Source organism: Melanostigma gelatinosum (assembly GCF_949748355.1).
Source record: "Melanostigma gelatinosum genome assembly, chromosome: 1".
NCBI classification, from domain to species: Eukaryota; Metazoa; Chordata; class Actinopteri; order Perciformes; family Zoarcidae; genus Melanostigma; species Melanostigma gelatinosum.
Genome location: NC_136634.1, coordinates 6,891,305 through 6,918,626, shown reverse-complemented (window position 1 = coordinate 6,918,626; position 27,322 = coordinate 6,891,305). Strand labels below are relative to the sequence as shown.

Here is a 27,322-nt window from a genome sequence, read left to right as displayed (position 1 = left end):
TGAATCCGAAATAAAATTGCAGCACATTCCTCGTTGGAACAGCCTCTGGGCAGACAATGCTGGTGAGAGAAGAGATTCGATTAACTCTCACAAGGATGCTATTAAATGAGGGAGAGGAACAGAGTTATTTTAAATACGTTAAAACGCGGGGAGTATATCACCCATGAGGGAAGTTGAGCGGAGAACGAACAGGAAGTCTTTTCCCTCAAGAGGAAACGTCGTTACTGTAAAAGCAACTGACCCTGTGGCTTCTGTCGGGAAGAAATGCATGCAGAGGAGACAGACAGGGAGACAAACATGAGCTTACACAGTAGAGAGGCTCTCCCTCCAGTGCATACACACAAGCTCTCTCTTCCTCCCTCCCTCCCTCCCTCACTCGCCCACTTACTCAGTATCATTTCATCTGTCGCGCCCTCTCTCTCTCGCAGTCGCTGTGCTCTGACGGATGGGGATACACTGCCAGGGAGGACTTAGGGGCGAGAAGAGAAGTGTTTCTTTTCTTCTCTGGCATGTTTTCTTTCTCTTCCGCCTGGCTTCCCTCATGAGCTGTTAATTCATTGCCCCGGTCCTGAGGAGGTTATATTTGTGAGGAAGGTCGCAACAAAGGAAGAGGAAACAAGGAGCAACAGTGTGGTAAATTCTGCGCGCGGGAGTGAGCGAGAAGACCTTTTCTTTTTCTCCAGGCTCGAGCAAAGGTGAGTGAGGAAAGCTGCTTATCGTTAAAGCAAACACTGCGTGCTGTTATTGTTTCATTCTCTGCTCTTTGTAATCTCAAACAAGACATTTGCTATTCAAAGTCTTTCATATTCATGTGCTTTCCATCCCGTAGAGTCTACTAGGGCTTAAAAGTCCCTCAGTTACGTTTCTTTCTACTGAAGTTTCACTCTCGGTCAACACGACTGCGTGATTTCCCAAAGGTATGTGCGCCGTGGTTCCCAGGTGGAGCCTCTCCTTTGGTGAGGTAGCAGCGCGCGAGCGGCAGGAAAAGGCGAGGACAGCTCGCGCTCATCAGTCGTCACGTTACACGGGAGGCAATTAAGTGGCATTGGCAGCCGATGCTGCCGGTAACTTGGAAACAGGCGCGTGGGAGACGCATGGTGGCAACATGATGGGATTTAGAGGGATAGGGGAGCAGTGGAAGGAAGGAGATTCCCTTTGCTCATTCACACAAAAGCCTCTGTTAAAAAAGCGTGTGTTAAAAAAGCGTGTGTCAGTAGTCTGTTCCGAGTGTGTGTGTGTGTGTGTGCTGCAAGCGCATGTGCATAGAAAGTGTGTTAATGTGCTACGTGTGCAGTTGTGTGTTCATGCGTGCACACGCGGATAATACGTCTCTTGGGTGTGTGTGTGTGTGTGTGTGTGTGTGTGTATTGGAGGTCGTGAGTCTCTTAGGTGAGCCCTCGTGTATAATTACCACAAGTGGAGGATTTTATTCACGCTGTAAACTAGTCAGACAACAGGAGAATAAGACAAAAAGTAATTAAAAAATAAATAAAACATGGACCATATAGTGATTTCATACGGTGATGAACCATTGTGTAATTTCTGTAATGAATGGAAGAGCAGTTGTGTGATGAATGAGCTCCCTCAGGACTCTGCTTTTGTTCCGGCTGTATTTATTTACAGTGCGTGAGCGAGAAGATTCTCCTTGAACCCATTAAAATCCTCTTCTGTTCACGGAAGAGGATTTTCCACAAAGCCTATACTCAGACATTTTTCAGCTCGGTTAAGATAAGTGTGCCTGGAGACACTGGTTGGCCTCTGGCTCCTGCGAACAAAGGCCTCTGACGCAGGCTGATGAACGGTGGAGGCGATTGGATTAAAATGTATTGTGTTCTCTTTGTAAACACAGGTGGAGGAACGCAAGGCAATTATTCTAAACTCTGTGTGTTTTGACACAAAAGGAGAGATATTGCATAAGCCTAAGCGTCCATTCATTTCAGTGACAGTAAAGTGTTGGTCTATAGTCAACAGGATGTGTTTATGCAAAAAAAAAAACTAAAGTGAAGCGATGCTTTTAAAAAGGATCATTCAGCACCAGATTAGTGCGATGTCAAAGCTCACTTTGTGTTTAGTCTGGACTTTGTTTTTGTGACATAATCTCAGTCAACTATAGCAGGACAGTTGGGCTCAGTCATCAGTCATCAGTAAAGGCCCGTTTCCTGTGTCACCTTGTCTCCGGCGCACACACACACACACACACACACTACTGCCACAAAGGGCGAGTTAGTGGCATCAGTGGCTCGCTAACTTTTCCTAGGAGGAGTCATTGTTTCAATGTCTACCCCATGAACACATTGACTTGCACGTACAGTATATACACTCATTTCCCCCCCAGGCATATCATGCACCAATACACATGCACAAAGGCAGAACAACACACACACACACACACACACACACACTCTCTCTCACGCCAGGGGAGGCAGAGCAGGGAGAGGCGACGTGACCGGTGGCTTGGCAGAAGCCCTCAAGGTGAAAAATTAGGAGTGAGGAGCATTTCAAATTCAGAACAGATGAGCAAACCGGTGTCGGAGCGGCAGAGTAGCTGGTAGCACCAGATGCAGACAATATTTTGGCAGAGGAAGACTTTTTGGTGCGTTAATCTGAAAATATAAAAGTCGTAAGCGAGGAGCTGAAATTAATACAACCGTGGTATCGTCATCTCACGGGTGGTGGTTCTTATCACGGTTCAGATGTGGCAAAAAAAAAAAAAGAAGCTCTCAGCAATACAGAGCTGCATTTTCTGTCACTGCACACACATCACAATCCAGCCATGAATCTAGACATATCGGAGTGCAGACAGTAAGTTATTTAGGAGAGAACACCAACTGAAACTGTATTTCAGAGTGTCCCCAGTTCATCACACACAAACAGAAGTCAATGTTTGACCGGATATTGAACATCTCAGCCAGGTAACTGTATATTCCCAAATATCGCCAATGCAAAAGAGTTCTATTACCTACCATCCTATGAACCATTAGGAAGAACTAAAAACTACTGGAACTATACTACTGGAACTCATGTGCAGCCACAACAGTTTCAATAAGCATTTCATAATCTATTATTTTCAACTCCTGATGACTCATTTTCTTTTTTCCTTCCACCCTCTGAAATCTGAAACAGATACATATTCAGAATTTGCAAAAAAAACACAGCGGGACAGAAACTGAGTGTTTAACCTCTGCTATACCATTTAATGGCCTCAAGGAGTGAACAAGCTCACCACGAGTGAATAAACAACTACGGCCAGATGAGCCGAGCTGAACGGAGCACCGTCACGTGTGCAGGCCGCAAAGAATTGCAAAAAAATAGCACTCTTTGTCCACCACCCTTGTATGAAAGACGTTGCAACAAATATTTTTCATTATTATTGTCGTATTTCTGTCCAAAAATCAATTCATTGTTTTGTGCAAAAAGAGCTTGAGATGAGGTCATCAAATGGCTTGTTTTGTGCAGAGCCAACAGTCCTGAAGCTAAATGTATCCAGTTAACCATCAATTAGAACATTTTAGAAACTGGAACAAGCAAATGTTTGATATTTCTGCTTGATGAATGCCAATTAATCAATTACTAAATTGTTGAAGATAAGACAATCGAGTAATAGACCTTCAGCATTAATTGTCATAAGGTATTTAGTTGGATTTGAAGTTTACACATGTATCTTTGTGTATGTCTGAGGCATTACGCCTTTTTCTCTGCTAACATTGTAAGAATACGACTGAGGATGTTTTTATATGAACACATACATTTTCTTCCATTAGGTGCCCAGATTGCATGTGGGAAAGCCCCTGAAGACTTAGAAATATTTCTTCTAGTGTTCATTGTAGGCTTTCTGGAGTTGTATCCTTAAATTGGGATTTTAAAATAGCAAACAAACAAAAGAATCTGCAAAAAAAAACTAAAAGTGAAACAAGGAAATACATCTGTTGGCACATCTGAACAGAACAAATGCTTTTATCTGAATTTCTGAGTGCACTGGATTCTCTCATTCCCTTCTCAACAAAAACATATTGAACAGTTTCCAGCCGAGAGCATAACTGATTAATAACACCAACAGCAGCCATATAATTACATTCTCCAACCCCAAATAAACAGCATGTAGTCACTCCGTGCGCACAGAAGTGTCTTGCTTTCCGATCTGCGGCTCTGTGACTTCTGTCTCTCATCCAGGGTTCAAACTGAGTTCCCTCAGCCCTGGGCTTGGCTCTGTGTGTGTGTGTGGGTGTGTGTGTGTGTACACAGTATGTGTGTCTTTAATTTGTGTTCATTTCTGTTCATGTGCTTGTTAGAAAGAGGAAGAGTATGTGTGTACAGTATTCATGTGCAGCTGCGTGTAGGTGAGAATATAAATGTGTGTGTGTCTTTAGTGATGTGTATGTGAGAGAGAGAGCGAGAGAGAGGCTGACAGAGGCAGGTTTCTTGACGAAACGTTGAGTTTCCTTTGATGGCGGCTTCTCCTCCGTATCAGCTTCCACCAAACAGATGATAATCTAGCAGAGGCCTGGAGCGAATAACACACACACACCCTGTTCCTACTCAGCTGTAAGCTCTTGCTCTCCCTCCATGTGGCCGCTGTGTACTTTAATGCTGTAGCCATTAGACGCCAGAGGCAGAAAGTCAGCTAGCACTTGGTGCCATACTGTCGATGCTAATATCAATAGCCCACTCCGCGTGGATCCTTGCATCCCGGCCCCTCTGGGCGTACACTTGTGCAACAGCCACACAAGTCCAAACTCTCTGCTTGTTTGCCGCTGATAAAACAGCCCATTAAATGTTTTTCACTCAATCTAAATGTCAATATGTTGAGAAGGTGCATATATTTTCCTCCTCCATGTATGTACATTGCTTTGAGATTTATTGCTGTGTTATTTATGGGGGGGGGGGGGTATTTTTTTCATATCGGCGTCAGAAAGGCATTTTCCTCCTCGTGTGCAGTTGCTGAAATGAGAGGCTGAAGGAATAATCAAATAACGAACAAGCTGTTGAAGTTCAGAAACAGGTTCACCCAGTAGCTGCTTTGAATATTCCTGCAGAGTTTGCTCTCGGTGTGCGTGTGTCAGGTCAACATTTAAGGGAAGACAAATGACATTGATTGAGACTCCTTGGAGGCTTGTGTAGTATTGACCCAGCTGAAACCGTTCAATCACACATGAATAATCATTGATAAGAGGAAAATGTACCGTAGTACTTGGGGAAATAAGAAGTTGGGGCCATTTGGCAAAGTAGCGCACACACACACACACACACACACACACCAACTCATCATTTAGACAGAGTATCTTACCAGATGTGCTTAAACTCACTCAGTTATATGTCTACATCAGTGTGTGTGTGTGTGTGTGCACCCTCAAGGGACATAGAACAGCATTCCTAGTTATACTGTATACAACATAACTCCAGTGCTTTTAGTAAAATCACAAAACAGAAGAATCACTTGAATAAGCTTTACGCCTCCACATCCAAAATACTCGACTAACTGGTCTCAACAACAGCCATATAAAGCCGTATGTCTGACGGACCTCGCTTACTGAGGTGTTGCAGGAAGAAAGCAGATGCAATTGACAGCAGAGGTGCACGTGGAGTGGACGAAGGGTTAAACGTCGGTGTCGGACAATGGCTGTTGATTACAGAGCTTGGAGGTGCAGCAGAGCCTCTGTCACTTATAAGCTCAGCCGTGCAACGTAGAGAAAAAGCTTTTATCACCAGATAAAAGGAGCATGTCGAGGTAACAGCTTTAATGCATCTACATTGCCGACAAGAAGTGGCAAGTGAGACGACTGGAACAGCTGGGCACGCAACCCCTGGACGAGCAAATAAAGATGCTTGCTTTATTCTTGCAATGACTTGATTTAAGCGATAACATGTCATTATTATGGTGGCAAACTGTTTTTCCTACATGGATCGACAATGAAGAATGCTTATGACTTCAATTTTGATCTTTGGGAAGAGTATATATAAATAAAATAAATAGCCTAATATTCATTCTTTTTCAGCTCAGTTTTTGGTCTTCTGAGAAAAATATCAGTTTTTCTTCAACATTTTTCAAAAATATGTATTAAACAAAATCCATCTTCCTCTAAAACCGTATGATAGACTACCATAGTATGAATACAGACTGGGCCTCTGAGACATTAGTAGTCACAGGCTTCGTCCTCCCCCTCAAAACAATGCATTGTGGCGTTTTTCTCATCGTTAAAACAGAAGACACAGTGATGCTGCCGTTGGTACGAGGCAGGAGAAGCATTAATGTGGATAAAAGCTGTGTGTGTCTGTGGGAGATTGGGCTTTCATCTCTTAAGTCAGCTACAACGGAGACTGCTGCCTCACATACTGGAGTCGAATGGCACACATCAGAAAATCCTCATTAGGGTGTGTAAACTCAACTGCTGTGTGTGTGTGTGTGTGTGTGTGTCTATATTGCAGCACCAAACGTATATGTGCTCACCATGCTGACAGAGATAATGTTATTTAAAGACTCACTGTAATCCGTGAGTCATTATGGGCTCAAACGACAAATTTTTTGGATTCACCATGTAATATATTGTCAGACTGTAATCCCTCTCTCCAATAATGACTAATAATTTAGACAGACAGTAATCCTGTCCACATATTATCAGTGAATAACAGCAGGTAACCCTGCTATTGTTCAATTTGATAATAAAAAAATGTCATTCCAGTCACATAAATCAGCTCAATTGGACCTTTTTAGTGGATTCTTCAGAGCATTTAGCACAAATGTATAATATTAGAGAGCCGAGTTGAACTCACTCGCCTTCAGAGAGCATTTCAGGACATAATAAGAAGGCAATATTCACAGGAGATCTGCCAAAATGATGCAAACTTGAGTTCACTCTCCACGGGTCAAAATCAGGACAGCCTCATTAATGAGGTGCCGTCTCACTACGACAGCCGGTCAACCAACACTTCCAGTAACGATTGCTGGAACGGCCCACAAACTGTTCCTTGCATTTCAAGGTTTTTCTAAACAGGCCATGTATACAGGCTGCCAAAACACCCGCAGCGTTTTGGATGAGGAGCAGCGTGGAGCATTATCCTCTCTCGTCTGAGGTATTCTTGGCGGTGCAGTGTGACCGCTGCCCTAGGTGACCTCTGCGACCCCATGGTGTAAGAGAGCTCTCCAGGGCATCTGTCACAGCTATTTCTAGGCTACACAGTAAGACGCATGGGGTCCGGTCTGGGGTGTTAAACCTCTTAAGGCAGACTATTGTTCAGGAGGGCTATCTGAGGGTGAACTCACACCCATGCTCTGCGTTCACTGTGCCACTTTTGGATCAGACACACTCGTAAATGTCACCGTGGATTAGTATTTCTATTGATATCGTCAGGGAGTGTCGGTCGACATGGGCAACAGGGTCCACCTAAAGGAACAGGGTCATCTAGTGACATATGTGGGAATAGGTTACATCTTATAGGTACATATAGTTAGTCATGTCAATTGTGTGACCATATACCAAACACTCACATCAGTGATTTTACCATTTAAGGCTTGTTGGTTTATTAGTATTAATTCGCGTGAGATAGCTGCTGGATCAGAACATTATATAACCTCACACCCATGGTGGTTTGTGTAACCTAGAATATTAACACAGATTCACAAACTGCTGTCTTTCAGCTACAGTTTTGTCAAGCATTGCTGTCCCATGTCATGATTTTCTCTTTCTTCATTTTCTGAATTCCCAGCAGGCTATTAGTCCGCGGGTAGAAGCTATTTTAAATCCAGGGTCAGGCGAAGAATGACACCGAACGTTTCCAAGAGAAACCAACTGAGCCCAGAGTTGTGAAAGCAAATCCAAACAAACAATGCTGGCTTGTGTTTGGGAGATACTGTCCCTTCTGTCTGCATCACAGACACCAAGAATCGCAAGAATGTGTCTCCCAAAACCCCGGAGCCAATTCGAGTCCAGTTCTTCTCCATGAGTCACAGACCCACTTCCAAAGAAAGCGATTTGAGTGCCAATGCGCCGATGCGTTGACAGACGAGGTCTCTACGTAGCCTGCAGGCAGCTCCATCCTTGATGGAGCTTCCGCGTTGGGAGCTGCTGCGGTGGAACAATTCCTGGAAGGCTTCGTGCGGCCTTACAAGTGACTTAACCAACGACAGCTACTGCCTCTCAGTGACATTTAGCAGTCAAACTGAACAACGCCCAATCCTCAAACTCACTTGATCAAAGCAAATCTAGTAGACATGCTGCTCAGGGACAGCAAACTCTAATCAAAGTAGGGCTGCAACTGAAGCGTCAAGTTGTTGTTGATTCATTTTCTTTCAACTAATAATTTCAGTGCTAGTCAAAAGAGACTTTGAGACCTTGATTGTATCATGAAGTCAACTTATTAGACTCCAGTAGAGGTCTCATTAGCAGTCTTTCCTTCACTGAATGCATAAATTTACTTCTCTCCTACCAGCTGCTGGATGGTGCTAGTCACTGGGGTGTTCTGACGTGTTGTAATTACCCCTTTCACTCTTTATATGTGGTTTACACTTGAGGAAATGTATCGGTTTCTTTTCCCATCACCTCTGTTTTGATACCAGTTGCTCATTCAAGCTGAAATGAGGCTGTGAGACAACATGAAGCAGGAGGCCGAATGGTTTCCATCAACATGACAGCACTCAGCAGGTAGAAACTCAGCGAGCCAGAGGCAGATGTAGGTTTGATTACAGCTCTGCTCTCATCTTCAGCTTGTGTTAAGCTAACAAACCATTACCAAGTCAAAAACATAAACAGACCACCCATGCAGCAAGGTGGCCGCACTGCTCAATAGCCGAGTCCAGTATGTTGCCTTCTTGGCCGAACTCTCCGCAACGAGCTCTACGGCAACCCTGCTGTGCTTTTCTCCCTTTTAGATTGACCATATTCATTTGCTGTACGCCACATTGTGGCTGCTAATTACCAGACGTTACGTTCCTCGTCATATCTTCTGTGACGTAAACGTCTCCCAAGCAACATCAAGCCACCAGACCAAAACACGCTGCTGCCTCGGGGCTTCATTTAGACTGATCTGGAATATTTATTCAGGCGGATGATTATGTAAACCAAAGAAGAACCTCTGATCATCAGTCATATTTATCTGTCGCACTGCAGCTCTTAGGTCTCAGTGATACGGCGCAAATGAATGAGCAGTTGTTAAGCTGACAGTGCTTCATCGGTTCCATGGAAAGATAACTGGGCTGGGCCTGTTTGGAGCAAATTTATTAAAAAAAAAAAAAAGTGGAGTAGGCTACATGCCAGCTGAATCAATTAGTATTCATCGTGTTGCTTTTATCTTTCTAACAAAACAAGACCTATGACTCAGCCCGTCCTTTTATATTCATTCACCATTTACTCAAATAAAAGCTTTCAGGTCAATAAACTAAACAAAAAGTTTATGGTATTGCATTTCCTTCTTACAGACATACAATAAATCTAATTTAAATCATGCATCATGAAGCCCAGCATTACCTTTGCTCAGAGCCATCAGAGCTGGCACAGAACATGGAACACATGTTCTTTACAACAAGGTATAAACTGTGACTCTTAAATAATATTCCACAGATAGTTACAGTCAGTTAAATTGCTTTTGACTTACAGTCAACTTCTTTGGTGAACTCTTGTCAGTTCCAGCTGGAGAAAAAGACGTTCCTGTCAAGAGTTGGTCAATGGTTGTGTAAGGAAAGACATTTTGCAAGTTATGTTAAAGGTTTAGTTTTTCCACAAGTGTGCATGGTTTATCTTTGAATATTTGTTATGAGGGTAGACTGGTGTAATGGACAATACAAACCCTATTAAGATGATAAGGTCTTGGACAGTGATCATTTTGGTGTTTTTAGCTCTACGTTACAAAAATCCCTGACCTCATATTACCTTTTATAAAAATGATCCCAATGAGTTCAAAAGAGACCTCAGGTATCAGGTCAGTTCTCCTAGATATGGGCAGATACCCCGAGTTTAAGTATCTTGAGCGCATCAGCCAGTGCTTGCTGAATTATGTTCCAGACCCAGCTGTGCTGAGCAGGAAAGGTATATAAAATGACTGGAAAGGTCTTAAAATGTATTTTTATATATTTCAAACGGTTCGACACTGTATTTATGTTGCGATGAAAGCCATCGGCGGCGCTTACTGTACATCCCATTTACCAGCCACCCAGTCCGCTGCCTCAGGCCGCCGCTCTTAACTCATTGACAATTGCGCTGCACACAATTCCCGTCTCTGTGCCAGCGACGATCATTAGATCCTGGCTCTAAATCTCCCGACTTGGAGTCACGTCCTAATGGAGCGCTGTGGGGCCTCTGAGTGAAGCTCTAATGTCATCAAATGTGAATGAAACCCAATTTATTATGACCGTCAAAGGGAGCATCAATTAGGAGCGGGGCTCGTTGCAGCAGAATACTGATCTGCATTTGGATGCGAGCCCATCAGCAGACCCAGATATGAGTTGCAGTCACTTAGCTGACGCAGACTCATTCCCCCGCGTGAAGTGAGAGTCTCATCTCTGAGCTGTACTTCACTCCGGATGCTCACAAACTTGTGAGATTTAGGGCGATTGTCAACGCACTTTAACACAGATTAAAAGCCGACGTACCCACAGAGAGTGTATTTGTGCGCTCTGAGGCAAACACAAACCTAATAAAAGAGGCACAGAGTGTCCATAAATTACCACCTGCTATCATCCACAGGGAAAACAAAAAAAAGGTTATGGAAATACTCAAAATGACACGCCTAAATGTTTCACCTGAAAATAAAGTTAAGGTGTCGAGAAAGAGAGAAATTGTAATGTCGAGTTTGTGCCTTCACAAACTTGAAAGCCTCTCAGATAAAAGACACAGCAGGGCTAAAAATATATAAATAATGATTTTTAGAAAGCATAATAGAGTGTCACAGACTTTGAAGTTATTGTTAAAACAACAAAAAAGTTCTGTTCATGAAATGGGGCGCTGCATATCACTGTAATCTCCAAATAGTCCAACATCTTCCACTGCACTTTCCCTCATCAAACCTCTGACAGATTCGGGTCTCCTGTGGTGAATAGTGTGCCGTTACCCCGCTGCAGATATTGGTCACTTGTAATATTTCCTTCTTCTCTCGGGCAACAATGTTGAGTACCATATCGACAAATAAAAAAAGCTCTTTGTGCTTTTGGTTACCCCAGAGGAGTGTGTTAATCTTTTATACATTTCCTCTTATACAGTAACAGCCTTTAGATTCACCCCGAGAGCGGTAACACTGGGTTGTCATGGTCTTGATGGATATTTTAGTTTGATCTCAGACATGAACAGCGAGTGGCTCCATCTGTGTTGCACGCCCTGCTCAGCTGAGCAGCACGTTCTCTTTTCAGTCCCAGGGAGCTATGCACTGTGTACTATACATTGTGTATTTACAGTACATGTTCTGCTTCGCTACCATCAAGCTCATTACACAAACCCTTCACATTCACTTCTTTCTTTGCAAACAAGCCTCGCGTCGTGATGAAGTGAACCTCGCCCTTTTACAGCACAGGTAGCGATGTGACAATGATGTGATGCTGTTGTAAAAGACAACAGCAGCAGAGAGGAATAGGAGTCGGTTTGCTGGGGGACTTGGTGGGAATCCCTCGTTGTGCTGCACAGTCGTCTGACAGTACACCGACGCTCTCACTGGAAGTATAACGAGAGGAAAGAAACATAAAAAGATGCCACTCTAAACAAGCCTCCTGGGACCCTTAGCTGCCGGGCTTTCTGAACAGAGAACAGCTTCTCTGATCAAAATCTTTGAAGAGACTCCAGCAGAAACAGCCTGCTGTGTGCTCCACGTGTGCACATATTCTGTGCACACATGGTGCATTGGTTTGGTCACGTGCAGCCATCAGCCCGTGCTGTTTGGATTACATAATAAACATGGCAACAAGTAGGAGCTGGAACAGGTAGAGCGACAGTAACTAACAGGGAAGGGGATTCTCCAAAGTGTTTCAGCATCTTTAGTTTCCTCCACAGAGGCTCAATTGAACAGGCACATATTTATTTCAGTCATGCTTGACTCCACAACATAGTTATAGCTAGAGGCTGCATTGTGTGAGTATATATATATATATATATATATATATATATATACACACACACATACACTCTTATGGGTGTAGTTCAGGTAGTCTGTAAAGGAAGTGCAGGTCCTTACAGGTTCAAATTAGATTTCATCTTATCTGGTCATATAGGATCCTATTGTTTTGCTTCAGGCTCTCAGGTCAGTATGTGCAATACCCAAGCAGATCTAAGCGGACAAGTAATCAGATTTGATCATTCAAAATCTGTTCACGGCTGTTTGTTAACTGGTGTTGCACCCTAACGTCTACAGTAATTATTCTCCAGCCTACTCAGGTCAGTCTCGACTTTGGAAGTCTGCATCACCCAATGTTTTCCGAAACTGAGGAGCGGTCAGCCAAGCCTGTTTCCTGCATGGATCGGCCAGGTGTGCCAAGATGTGAAAGCTGTGAAAATTGTCAAGTGCTTCTTCTTGCTCGACATTCTTCACAGCCTGACATGAGGTTCACCGATCAATTATGTATTGGCAGCTATAAAGGCTGTGTTCTTTCAAAGAGAGACGCTCCTACACCATTTCTGAACTTCTCATATATGAGAACCTGGACTCATCAATGTTTGATATTTAAAAAAAAAAATTTAAAAATCAATAAATCGTTGCAGCTCTACTTTCAAAGATTGCAGCCAAAATCCAGATCAAGTTCTGAACGAACACTTCGCATATCCTATTACTGCGGCAAGAAATGTGGCTCCCTGTGTGCGACCTGTAGATGCTCTGTAGCTCGTTGCTGATCTCTTGCACCACTCACTACTTCATCATTTCCTCCTCGCCAACTTCTAAAACAAGTGTGACTTTGCATTCCTGACCTGGTGAATAAAGATTGTGCGTTCACGTAAAACAAAGTGAAGCCTCAAAACAAAAAAATTTCCACCGAGATGTTTGCGTTTCCCCAAAAGGGCTGACAAAAAGTTCCAGAAACAAGGCCGGTCATGATGCAACGTTAAACTGGATGTGATACACCATTATATTCTTTTTCATCACAAGAAGAAGTAGAACATTGATGCTGTTTTACACTCGTAGTTGCTTCTTGTTTATATTCTGCTGTCAGCTTCTTAATTATTCAGGACTTGTTTTCCATGTAGCTTCTACCGAGAATAACTGTTTTGCACAAGCTTGCAGCTAAAGCCCTCGACAGTCTTGGGGTCATTTTCAAAAGTACAGATAGACTTTATTTCAGACTCAGGATCCAGAGAGACTAATACATAAAATGACAGACACAAACAATAAAAGTACATAGGCCTCGCAATGCCTTACAAAGAGACAGCTGTACCAATGTCGCCACAGCTGGGACTGGTAGCGTGTGCTACTAAATCTTATGTTCGTTAAAACAATTATGATCTCATTTTCAGAGTCAATAAGTCGACAAATTATACATATTTTGGTACTTTACTTGAAAAATAAATGTATAAATGGGAGGTGTCGATTTTATGGTTTGAGGAGCAAATTACATTTTTTACAAACCATTTTAACATATTACTCTGAATAAAACTTGTGTAGATAGCCAGCTTTGCTGACTTTAATTTCAGCCACCCTTAAATTGAGACAGACCATCCGTTATCATCCACGTTTCCAGCTCATGCTGGGTTCCTCTGTCACATGTGGCTGCCACTGGATCAGAGCTTTAAAGTCACATTGAAGCACAAAGGGGTTTCTCGCATTACCTTTGTAAGACCACTGCTAAATGCAAATGGTTCATTGACAGAGTTTGTAATAAATTACCATAAACATCACCTTTAACTTATTCATGAGCCGTTTATGTGCAATTTCCTCAGGTACTTTTAAAGGAATAAATTAGCCAAAGAACAGGAGGAACAAGCATGGCTAAGCACAATGTGTGGCCACCCCATTACATAAGGTAACTGTACAGTGACAGAAGAAGAAGTGTTCATGAACTTCCACGATGTACCATTTTCAAGTAAACTGCTCTTCAGCAGTTCTGCAATCAAAACTCTGTAAACTGTGCTGAAGGAGCAAGTTCTCTGTAACTCATTAAATATTTGATAAAAACACTTAGTCAAAGAACAGCATAATTTACACTTGTGGCAGTTTTCTTAACTACAAAGCAAAGTTATATAATCAAATATCTGCTGGCTGGTGCTATTTTTTTGTAATCTAATACATACATACATACATACATATACACACACACACACACACACACACACACACACACACACACACATATTTGTGCTCCAAACCTCTGAAATGACAGCATCAAGTGCAAAGATTTCTCCTGTCAAAAGCATAAAAACTGTTGTCACAATAGGGATTTCTCCCAGAGTGCCAATTTCAATTATAATTGATGCCCGAGCCATCCTATTATATAAACCCAAGGACAGATTTGGGAAGGCATCATGGGAGCTCACTGCCAGACAAGCTGTCCACACAGTCTGGTGGAATTTACCAGAAATACAAACCAGATCTCTGACTCTTTCCCCTCTCTGCTCGTCTTGTTCCCACCAGGAGTCCTGACGCCCAGCAGCAGCCATGTGAGAGGAGCTGTCAACAAGCAGAGGATGCCCACGCCCAGCTAAAGGAGAGCCACCCCCTTCCCTCCATCCCCCCCCCCCCCCCCCCCGCACCTCTCGCTCCCTCCCTACCTCCCACATGAGGACGAGAAGATGACTATCACCAGCCGGCAGTCCTTCAATGTCCTGACGGTCATCTTCCTCTTGCTGTCCACTGCAGGTCTGTAAAGTTTAGTGTGTTGTGTTTATCAGTGAGTCTGCCTATGTGGCCATCGGAAGCTTCGAAACGTGTGTCTCAGTCTTTTACTGAGAGAGCCACTACCATGAACTAAATGCAGGAAACAACCCCAAAAGACAGTTTATATGGATAGAAGGAGACAGCGGTTGACATCTGATAGCCAGAAGTTAAATCTAAGACACGCAACATCAAGAGACTAAATAAACACTTCTTGCCAAAGTGCACTTGGTAGGAAAAAAGCTCTGAACCTCAGGGCGCTCTCTAAATGAGGACATGCGGCGTAAAACTGTGAAGAGAGCACATTATAACCCCAAAAGATACAAAGAGAAGAACCCAGCCAACGCGCATCTCTGAGATACGGCATATACATTATGCACAAGGGAAAAGATGCCAACTCAAGTTTTAAAATGACAAAATAGGGCAAGAGGAGGGTGGAGGCAGAAATCATCTGCCGCAGTAACAGGAGCAGGTTGGAACAAATGGAAAACCTATAATCAGCAGAGTGAGCGTGAACGACTTTTTAATTGTTGTTTAATTCTTCAATTTGTTTGACTTTGTGATTGAGAAGGTACACAGCATATTGATATTTACCATAAATTTAATAAATAAACAAGCCTTTTTTTAATAAATCTATATTTTTGTCAACAAAAGTAGCGGGAAAAAAAGACCATTAAAGCATCCTAAAGTTACATAATCAAGTTTGTTTTGTTCGGTCAAAGCCAAATGATATTCAATTTACAATGATAAAAAAATAGCAGAAACTTACCCCTGAACAGCTAGCACCAGCAAATATTTGGCATTTTTGCCTGATAAATGATTGATTGTTCTTTGTTCTATTGATAAGCTGATGGCATGTAGTATGCTGCTTCAGAAGAAAGATGACGAACTGTGGGCACGAGTGTAGCCATCAATAAATAAATATGATGTCAAAGCATGTTAGGGAATGGGAGAGAGAGCCATGGCAGTTTTCAGACCGCAGATTGTAAACCTACTGCAACGCTGGAGCCAAGCTGTTCACTGTATCCTAAATTTCAAGAGGTGTTAATGAAATTAAACAGGTGGGTGTGTTTACAACTGTATGGTTTCCAGAACCAGCTGTTGCTCATTTGTTACTCTTCTCTTTCCAAACCTTTAAGTCTTACGTCGTTAAAAGGACTTTATGGTCCACTTCCGATGTTCCGTTTCCTTCTTGCCAGTTCATGCACCTACAAACTGCTGACCCCTCCTTTACGTGCAACGTGTTATGGGCCATCATGCGTTGATTGCAGAACCACGGTACAGTCAACGCAAAGATCAAATGAAGAGTTTTAGACAAACAACCCTTCACTTCTAATCCGGCACCGCTTCACTGCACCGCCTGTTCTGCTTCGGGTTGTTAAAGGGAAGATGGCTGGCCACGCCGAGCTCATAACCTGAAAGAGCCGTCTCCTTTCAAATGCTGATCCATCCCTGCCAGAGATTACTGAAAGAGTTCTATCACTCCGCATAAATGGACATTGAACTAAATCACAGCGGGAACACTTTTACTCCCAGATTTGTAGGCTACGCTGATAAAAGGAAACATACAAGATGAAGACAAATCACTTACAAGAGAACTAACTTCCTAATTTAATTCACGCTTAGGAGGAGAACGATGAAGCAAAATAAATCAAAGAGCCTAATTTATTACAAAAATCGCCAAATGATGTACGTAAATAGAGCCAGACTGATCTATTAGCATGGCTGTTTTGGGACCCACAAATTGCATCAGCGCACAGCATTTGTTGTAATAAATAAATGCCAAAGATATATTTCCTGTTATTTATAAACAGTGTCACCATTAGATCGAGCAGACAAGTTCATTTTTTCAATTTTAAAAATTGTCCTTTGGAAGAGATATTTGTTACAATTCTGGGCTGCAAATATTAAGGAGTATGGTCTTATTTATATATGTTTTAGACAACTCTTGAGTCGTTTTAAAGGTGCTATTCAAGTTGTTTCTATGGTGAAACAACCAAAATAATCACATTACTGTGATATGTGGCATGTTTTGTGTTATCTGTCTTATTCGTATGTGGTTTCTCTGTAACTTACTGTTATTGTTGAAAATCTTAGTCAGATTTATAATTTCAAGGAGGCGTTCCTTTTCAAATAATGGGTAATGAAATTTTGGGCAGTTTCTATATAATTACTATTCAGTTTACAGTCTGTCCCCAGGCAAACTAGAGCATTCATTCTTGGTCTTATTACCAGAAATATAAAGTGAAGATGCTTGATATGCGATACTGATGCGTTATCAAGGCACTGAGGCCCCATGAACTGACACCAATCATATCTGGTTCATTTCCCTGATAAATTGGTGATTTATTATCATCAGATGGAGTCGCAGCTGCTGCTGAAGTAAATCACGATATTCCATAACAGAAACAATATTGATTTCTTTCCATTTTGTGGCAGCAAGCATGCACAGATGTATTGCCTCCTAAAGCAGTATGGACTTCAATGCACAGCTACAGCTGGATGATGGATGTAAATGAGCCAGAGTAATATTTGCACCACATTATCTTTGCATTATTCAATAATAAACTCTGTACTCTCATCAGCTCATATCACTCCAGCTGCCAAAAAAGAAGCAGGACTGACATAACAAATGTCGTCAATAATTCGAGTAAGAGGTTGTCATTTTCCAGAGTAGGAAGACAAATACAAACTCCATCTCAAAAGGTCATGAGTCACATCTCACCGAGTGTTTGTCTCCCGCTTTACTACAATACTTCCTGTCTGACATTTCTGTTTGTCTTCCACAAAACTGCAGCCCTCTCCGCTCATTACCGAGTGTGTGAGCCCTACTCGGACCACAAAGGGGCTTACCACTTCGGCTTTCACTGCCCTCGCCTCTCGGACAACAAGACCTACATGTTCTGCTGCCACCACAACAACACCGCCTTCAAATACTGCTGCAACGAAACAGAGTTCCAGATGGTCATGCAGATCAACCTCACCACCACCTCAGATGGTTATGCACACAAGTAAGTGAAAAGACAAAAAAAATCACTCTGCCATTTGACCCGATTTGACCTCTTTACACACCTGAATCTGTAACAGAAGTTAGTCCCATTTCATTTTTTGGTTTAATTAACTTTTTTCCTTTTTTTAAATATTGAAGTAAAATCCTATTATTATCTAAATCAACACCGTTCACCGTCGTGTAGAAAAATTCTAAATGTTCTACTCACCAGGGGCGTTGGCCCTTATAAGGATACTACAAAGGAAGTCATAACGCTCTAGAGCCCAAGGAGTAGAGAATGTTTGGCATTTTTGCAACAATTGTATTATCAAAAGTTATTTTTCTGTCAATGGACTAATTGTTACAGCTGTAAAGCAATCCAAAAATAGGAAAGGATATCTACTGATATGCTTCATGGTTCAAGAGCACCGAGCCGACATATTGAGTGCTTTATCGACGGCCACATTGCTGCGCTCTCCACATCGCTCATCGGTTCTTCTTTGGGCCATGATGGAACTTCACTGCATTTAGAATCGGTTTAATAGTTCTTGAGTTACGCTGCAGAACACAAACAAACAGGACCGATGCATAACCTCCGTGGCTCGGTGGAGGTAATTAGGGAGAAAATAGTTTGTGCTGAAGATCTTCAGTTGAGTTTTATGGGAACAGATTTGGTGAAACAAACAGTTTCAGAGATGACATTTCCTCAGATCAGAAGAAAACAGCTGGTTGTAGTCTGCTGGCTCACAAACGCTTCGCTCCCTCGACAGCGTCGCACTCATCGACACCGCTTGCCTCTCACTCAGAGGGTTTGTTGACATTGATCCACACCTACAGAGGCACTCAAAACCACCACAGAGAAGAAGAGCAGATGCTGAAAGCAGTTGTGTTGTGAGAGCGACGCCTCCACACGATAGCTCACAAAGGCAGGTGTTAAGTGCTGGCTAATATATCAAGTTCCACTATGGTATCATATCCTACAGTATAGCAGATGCAAGACTTATAGTACGTTTTAGTACAATTAATAGCAAACTTCATTACACGTACCGATATGTGACAGAGTACTTATACACATTTATTCGTTGCAGCATAAACAGAATTCAGCTGAGTGAGGGACACAGAAGAACGAGCCTCTTGTTCTGTGGGAGCTCTCAGCTCTCTGTGCTAATGCCCTCCCAGCATGCCTCGGCCCCAGGTGGTTCACACTGCCCTGCAGCAGGTCATGATATTTACCACAGTCCAAGCGAGTAAAACTGGCCATAATTCTGCTCTCTGCTCACACTGCATGGGAGAAAAATGGTAATATAGTTTGAGATTTATTGCGGTTCAAGGTAAAACTAAAGGCGTTTGTCCTCTGAGGGTTTCACGAGTCAGTGCTCTGTACTATATAGCTCACCATGTAGTTACAGAGTAGCTGGAATGATGCAGTCAGAATAGTGTCAGAGAAGAAGAGTCATCGTAGAATTAAATTTCAGAAAAGTAACAGCAAGAAACCTTTGACAGATTATCAATTGCTTCTGCTTTCCTTGCTGTGTTGAATATTGAATAACATTTGTTTTAGTTGTGTGGTCATGATCGATCCCTTCGAGGATTGTGCACATGTTGTTTACTTACCTCCAGGTTGACTCAAGTATAGCCTGTTGCCCCCACAAATTACCCGAGTAGACACAAACTAAATTGTAGGTGAACGTCTCAAAACACAGAGGTGAAGAAAGGCAATTGCGGTTAAGGATGCAATTAGATTTGAGTGCAGTCGTGGCATTCGCCTGCCTAACAGATGTTCATTTTAAAGCCATTTATTCACATAAATATCCCATGGCCACATCGTTTTCAGAAAGAAGGGGATTCACTTGATCAACTGAACTGGAAGCTCTTGGGCTTCACTTTTTTTGTGAGGGCTTCAATCAATGCAGTCAAACAAATTGCAAAGTGTGCCGCGATGACACAATAGATGGGTTTCCCTCCAAATAGATCTTTATTTTGAATAATATCCTGCTTCCTCTCTCAGAGTCGTAATAATACTTTTTCATTCTGTACGATAGAATCACCCGAATAGGACTGAATCACTTTCAATTTGTGCGAGGTGCCATCGAAAGAAAGACATCGCACCCAGATATTTAGTGTCCCTGTTTTGGCAAAATGCTGCCTCTCAAATTTCTCAGGGAGCTATTTTTGCACATTTACCTTGCTGTACTTTATGGATGTGGGTGAGCTAAACGAAAGTTCAAAAGTGCCACATTAAATCCAGCTGGATCATGTAATACATGACAAAAACTTAAGAGTAAAAGTTAGGAGCACAGATTTCCGGTGGCACGGAGGAGCAAATGGATTAAAATGTGTATTGCGCGACTGAAATGTGTTGTAGGATTGAGGAAGCAGCAACTGGAACAGATGGAGGGCTTCTTAATACATTTTTGCTCTTTGTTTAATTAACTAGTTTTTATCTAGGGAGGATTTGCTGAACGTCTTGGTCTTGCCACATGAACAGAAAACATTCACACCTGGCATCATAGCTGGGATTTAAGGGCCCAGCTGAGGGGTATATGGATGGTAGCTATGAGTCTTTACCATCATCTTTCCCAGATTACACTGTGCTAACACTCATAGTCTGTGTCTCACGCAGTAATTACACAGCCCTGGTCGGCGTGTGGATCTACGGCTTCTTCGTCATGGTGCTGCTGGCGCTGGACTTTCTCTACTACTCAGCCATAAACTACGAGCTGTGCCGGGTGTACCTGGAGAAATGGGGCCTGGGAGGACGCTGGCTGAAGAAGGCTCGCAGTCAGTGGCACAGGTCCATGCCAGAGGAGAGCGAAGCCCAGGCTCCGGCCCAGCCCACGGTCCCGAGCCACTACCAGCCCAGACACAGCCTCAGAGGGGAGAGCCACAGCCCCACACTCCTGCCCTACAACACGTCCACCGCATGGTGAGTCACTGTCCGTCACATGGCGATCGCCAACCGGCAGTTTGGCACGTCCACTGTAAAGCTGCAAGAATCGGCAAAACGTGAACTAAGATTTACGTCACAAATCACCTGGGTAATTACAGCTGGTGTCGTAACGGAAATATCGCAATGGGAGCGCTGGCAGTGTGCAAATAATACTTCATACATCAGAGACAGGAAGCTGGAAAAGACTGTTGGGATTGTAGATCAGTTCATTGGACCATCTGATGATGTCGATTCATTTTAGGTAATTATGGTCAAATCCATTTTATTTAGAAAGCCCAATAGGACACCCTCTAACCTCAGACACTTAATTCAGATACAGCATAAACATTAGAAAAAGGAAACAATATGGAAAAACAGAATTACAAAATTCAGTAAATAACTGTTTCCCCGAGTAGTAAGCAATGATGCCTCTCCAAACACACACACAAAGCAAAGGAAAAAGACAGGTGAAGTAAAGATAAAGTCGTCGGTATCTGTTATAAACAGGCTCGGTAGTGAACGACGCGCTAACGTGCTGACGGAGTCCGTGTTTTTGTGTCTTCAGCTAAACTGACCAGAGAACATTTTGCTGGGTTATGTTATGTGTTTTGATCAAGCACAGCGACAGACTCCATTTAAAAAAATAGCATTTTAAAGGCTACATTGCTTGTCTGCAACCAGTCACATGGTAACTCAGGAGGCAATTTTGCTTCCTAAATAACGTGAGTAACAGGCAAACCAGCTTTAAAAGGGGCGTAACAGACGCTGAGAAATAAATTCAAATGGTCCTTTAAGAAATGTGCTTTTACTGCATTTCTTTTTTTAACAGGTTCTCCCTGCGTCTCATTTCCATGTCTGTTTTTCTTTGTACTCTGTTTTGTCATGTAGCGAGCAACATGGCAGGGAAACACTAACGGGACAAATTAGAGCATTTCCTGCATACTTTTCCAAAGCCAACATAGAGGACACTCAAACATCAAGCTCCCCGTTTACTTGCATCCCTTATTAAGAGTGCAGTGTGCACACAAAGATACACACAGGAGACAAACGCGCATGATTACTGCCTACCAATGGTATTGCTACTACAGGAACCATGTCCCTGTCAAAATCACAATTTGAGTTTTAAGTCTGACCAGCTCATTAAGGAGCGGCCATTATTAATGAATAGAACAGAATAAATGTGAACGCTCCACTGCTTGCCCGAGGCCCCTAACTCTTATTTAACCTGAATGATTCGACTCAGAGTCACACAAGAGACCTTTCATGGAGTTCATGTGGGAAAAAAACCCCACCATCTGCTGTCCTTTTGGTTCATCTTTTTCTTACCTTTGAGAGCAGTCACAGGAGTCTCAAGGTGCGTTGGGCTGCGTGTGTGTGACTGTTGTTTGGCAGCCAGTGCTCAGGCTTTCATAATAAAGCTACACAATCACAGAGCACAGTCTGAACAAACCTACATTTCTGTGCAGTCCATTTTTCATGCAGTTCTTCGTCTCTGTCTGACTGGGGCTCAGAGTCTCTCGCTCGAGGTAGATATCTCTCTCGGGTCATGATAATTTAATGTGGGCAGAGGTTTGACAAATGGCTCTGATAAGCAGCGTTGACTGTGCGAGCCATAGATAGGGGGAGCTGGGATGCTGCAGAAGGATCCTGGGGCTGCTTTGCTGGTGGAAACATGGTTAACTTACATTGGACATACCCATGGAGCCTCCTCATTAGACATGAAGTCAGTTGAATATGATAGGACTGATCAATCCTGGACTTACTAGGTTGACCTGCACTGGAAGCTCTCGAGCTTTAAGCCAGAGGAGGTCTCTAAAAAGGTGTTTGAAACTGCAGCAAAATGCTCATTAACCAATTGGGCGTAGAAACCAAGAGCGTGCTCAGATCATGGTAATTCGTGCAGACGATGACTGATGGGAAAAGCTTCAGAATGGATAGTGGAATAATCTTCTGCATCTTTTTCCTTTTAAAAGTTTAGCGGCTTTTTAAGAAACGGGTCAGTTTTTAAAAAGGAGCTTTGAATATTCTTTTAAAATCAATCAAATCAGTTAAAACAAAAAAATACCAAAAAGTGACAGATGCTGGGAACTAAATTCAGTCACAAAGTTTCTCGGCAAGATTAGAATAGCTTGTTTGCAGTTTAACACTGTGAAGCACTTCTCACAATCTCGACAATGCTTACACAAATGTGTGAAGTAACCAATAGTGTACACCACAGCTGATGTTGCCCACACAGTGCGTCATCGGATGGCCCGTGGTTTATTTGCGGGAAGACAGATCTTTATCCCCAGAGAAGTTACAGGGTAAATTCTCAGAAAACTGGGTCCAGTTAGTTGAACATCTGTTGGACGAATGTAAACAAACAGAGATGGGGTCAAGTCCCCGCAACTGGCGGAGCAGCATCTAAAAACAACCCAGTCGCACAGCAACTCAGGAATCCAGCATGCACAAATGGTCACCAGTGCAAAGTACCAAATTATTTCTCCACATGCAGAGATATTTTTCTTCAGGAAAAAGTGCAGCTTGGCATTCAGCGCGTGGTGATATTGTTTATCATGTCGCCACGTGAGCAGGCTGGTATGCTGCAGGTCTGCTGGGGGTTAAGTGTGGGCGGGAAGCTGTTGTTACTTTCTCTCTGTGGATACCCTTTGTTGAAAGCTCCTATTCAGGCATGTGCAATCCAGGTGAGAGAACTTGTTAATTGTTCCTTGACATGAAGAATGCATTGTTTCTTTATGGGCAGGGAACTGACAACAGATGGGACTTTAGTCACAGGTCAATGTGGCACGTAATGGCAGCAACAACCCACTCAGTGATTGACAAGAGGTATTTGTACCACAGGGGTGACGTCTGCAGTTGAAAGATTATGAAGTAAAGCTCAGCTAATTAAAACAAAAAAAACTGAAATATTGATCTATTTCTTTGTGGCTACATTACACAGTGCGCCTTTAAATTGGAAGCTCCTGCTCTATCACTATAAATTGCTCAGCAGCTTTAAAGCCACTCATACATAGCACATTAAAGGACATTAAAACTTTGGCCAGGATCCCAGTTTGTGGCAACCCTCTTTGACCAGTAGTTCACCTCTAGCAATTATGGGTAATGGGGAGCAGCAGAAGCATCTGGATATCTTGACACCAGAAGAAAAAGTGTAAAAAGGAGCTGGCAAGGAGCATCTCCTATATTATAACGTATTTTTTACATCCTTGGGTAGTGTGCCTGACACTCTCCTCTCTCAGAACTGAGAGAACTATCTGATCTGCAGCTGCCGTTTCAGTCTGGCTATATTGCATATGATTTACATAAATTGAGTTTGTCTTTAGTCAGTGCTGATCAAGACTTGCTGTGCAATCAAGATTAAATACACTTCTTTGCTCATGCTCGGTGTCAAAATAAAAAATATGATCTGTCCAGAGTACCCCGCCTCTCGTCCAATTAGCCTCCTCCCGTGACCCGAAAGGATTAGTGGGTACAACTAATGGATGGATGGATGATTCAACTTTGGTTTAATGTGTGCGTAGCATTAGCCAGGAATAAAAGTGAGAGAAATGAGATGTTGGGCAACATCAAATGGCACCATCGCACATCAACAGAACACGTCAAAGAGTCACTTGGTGATTCATAAATCACTTGGCACCAAGTTACAGCGGCACCGTGTGCCAGTAACAACCCACTGACTCAAACCTGGCAGCTTCACTGGGCCAGCTGAGCGTAGCCACGGATGGAGCCGTCCGTGTGAAGTGGCATCTGTCACCACATTCACCTGAGTCACCGGCCATCGTAACACTGCGTCTTACAGTCAGACCTCAGTGACTCAGCCTTATCACACAGTCAGAGTTTCCGTCACTCCGCTAAGTCTGTGTAACATCGCTTTGGTCGTAGGTCACCACTAACGCCAACACTCAAAGGCCTGCAGGTCTGTCTGCAGAGGAAATTACACTTGGGAAATGGACTTGTATCGCTCTGTTCTAGTCTTCAGACCACATGTCATTCACATCCATTCATACACTGATGGCAGGGTTTACAAAGCAAGGGGCCACCTGCCCATTAGGACCAACATTCATACACTGAGGCACAGCATTCGGAAGCAATTCGGGGCTGAGTGTTTTGCCCAAGGACACCGACATGGACCAGCGGAGCCGGGGATCAAACCGATCGATCTTCTGATTGAAGGACGACCCGCTCTACCACTTAGCCACAGTCGGCTCCACTCTGGAAGCTGAAACAGCAATTCACATCTTTTTTTTTTTTTCTGTCAGAGTATGATCAAAGCCTAGCTCTGTCTCCTGCATATTCACGTCCATCTTTGAACTCACTGGTTGGCTTTCTGTGGCAATAATAGAATTGTACATTATTAAATTATTCCTGGCTTGTCTGTCCACAGAGCAGCATGCCAAGACCTTGTCCAATTAAAGAAACACTCTCCATGTGGTGCGAGTTAATTAACATCATAGATGCTACAAAGGCAGCCAGGCACAGCGTTCTGCTGTGGGCTAAAAGGAAAGCGCAGGCGAATAAGTTTGACTCCTTGAGAGTCGTAGAATGACTTTTGGCATTGCCATGAGCAAGTGAGGCAGCAGCAATGTTATTTTTGGGGCTGTGTTTGTGATCTTTTATTAGATCTGCTGTCATACGTCAACTTCTGCTAACTGCATTTGACTCATTTTCTCAAGAGTGCATTATAATAACCTTCAAGTGGAAACTTTTATTTTACCAACAACAATGTAGTTGCATTATTTTATGGAAATGGCTGGGATGTGACTCATAGGAGGTGGGCTGGGCTGAAAGTATTTACAAGAATTACAGACTTGTAAAATTGTTCTGTAAATCTAATTGCTTTTTGAAAAGCAGAGCTACAGTTTTATTGGTCTTTGTGATTTCGGGCCTTGAGCTGATTCTCAAGCCAATATTAGGCCTGTATAAAGATCAATGTGGATCATTCAGCACACACACACATCATGATCTGAGCCGGTTTCAGCCATGCAGCTCAAAGCCACATCCTTGACGTTCAATAGGATACAGGATATTGTTTCCGAAGAACTAATGTGGCAACTCAGTGGAATTTGATGACGCAGTCGGGCAGTTGGAGAAGATAAGGCAATGATACCCCCTAAGTTTCTTTTCTTCAATTTCTGAAAAGTTCTCATTCCGTTTGATCCATTTGTTTGATATCTTTGAAATGTGTATGCATGTATGTGATCCTAAAATGTTTGTTCTTGATTTGCTTAGTTTTCTTGAAGCGTGGTTGTATTTGACGCATGCTATTGAATGACAATTGTTTTTTTAGAATTGCGCTCTTATTAAATTGGTTCGAAAACCATCTTTATGTATATCTATTACCCGACTGCAGCTGCTTCATGGGTCCAACGTTTTTAGAATTGAGAGGACCTCTAGTTCACAGTTAAGCGGGTGTAGTATACGTTTCCGGTGTAGATTTAGTGGGTTGTCCACACAACTGGTCTGGTAATGAAAACCAGAAACACGATTAAAAGCAGAACTGTGGAGAAACTAAAAAAGTAAACCTTGTGATAGGATTGTTTTTTTTTGTCAACATTGCTCAATTTCTGCATTTCTCTCCCTCTACAGAATGATTCTGCAAGTGGACAAACCGAAGAGTAGCAACACCTTGTTTCCTTACGTGGTACAGAGAGGTCCCGCAGATGCCCCCTCTCTGGGCCGCAGACACAGACACCAGTGGTGGGCTGGCCATACCGTGGTAGTTAGAAGAGACTACTGCCCTTTCCTAATGAGCACAAAACACCCATGGGCCGACAGAAGCAGGCCGACGTGGCATTTAGAAACCCCGCTGAACAAAGGCTGCCGGGAGACACAGAGGACTGTACCGCAGAGGAGCGACACATTCAGCAGCTCACAGGTGTTCAGTGATCCTCTGAAGAGACTGCCAAGTCCCGAAGTATCCCAAAAAGGATCCGAGCTGAACTGGATGAACTGTACTCGTTTAAAAAAAATAGAAGCTCATCTTGTCAGATATAAAATGTTTATTGCACTGCTGCGTCAGTTTGTGTTCAGTAGCAGTTAGACACAGTTGTGGGTTTATCTATTTGGTGATTTATTTATGTGAGTTAGTCAGAGAATATATATGAGTGGTTAACATTCGGAACATGTAACAGCTTAGGTTGATGCTGAGCATCTCGCTTAGAGTAGAATGTTTTTGTTACTTACCGATAACAGACACAAAATGTCTCTGCAGCTGCCATGTTGAGAAAACAGTATCTTGTATGAAATGTTTTAGATCTCCTCTCTGCAAGACAAGTGATTTTATCTACATTGTAACGTGTCTGACACAACAGCATACGGATAGTCTGCTTCACAATGGGTCATCGAGATGTTTCTTTTGGTTTAGTGATGCTGAGGAAAGGGATCTTGGCTTTCAAGTCATTCACCCAAAACATCAATGCTATGGTCACAGAACTAGCGACAGAGCTACAAAACGGTCATGCGTGGCCCGCTACATTGTCGGCACGTCGCCGCGGAAGTGTTGCTCAAGCGCTCGTTGACGTCGTTAATTGCACTGGGAACTGGATAACGGCAAGAAAAAAAACATTCATGTAGCCGGTTGCTTTGTCGCTCGTAATGTGAACACATCACGACGAGGATCAGGGACGCCTTCA

General features: G+C 42.9%; 1 protein-coding gene across 2 annotated transcripts; it reads left to right on the top strand.

The window, feature by feature from the left end:
• Window positions 1-603: 603 nt before the first annotated feature.
• On the top strand, window positions 604-27,322 carry shisal1b (shisa like 1b; the record flags this gene model as incomplete). Of its 2 annotated transcripts, XM_079265267.1 has the most annotated exons (5): window positions 604-695; window positions 14,533-14,757; window positions 17,570-17,783; window positions 20,385-20,687; window positions 26,277-27,322. In XM_079265267.1, coding segments are annotated over exons 2-5 (585 nt in total). In that variant the 5' UTR covers window positions 604-695; window positions 14,533-14,690. The 2 variants fall into 2 exon arrangements, with proteins under 2 accessions (XP_079121393.1, XP_079121392.1); XM_079265266.1 differs by lacking the exon at window positions 26,277-27,322 and having other exon boundaries at window positions 20,385-20,691.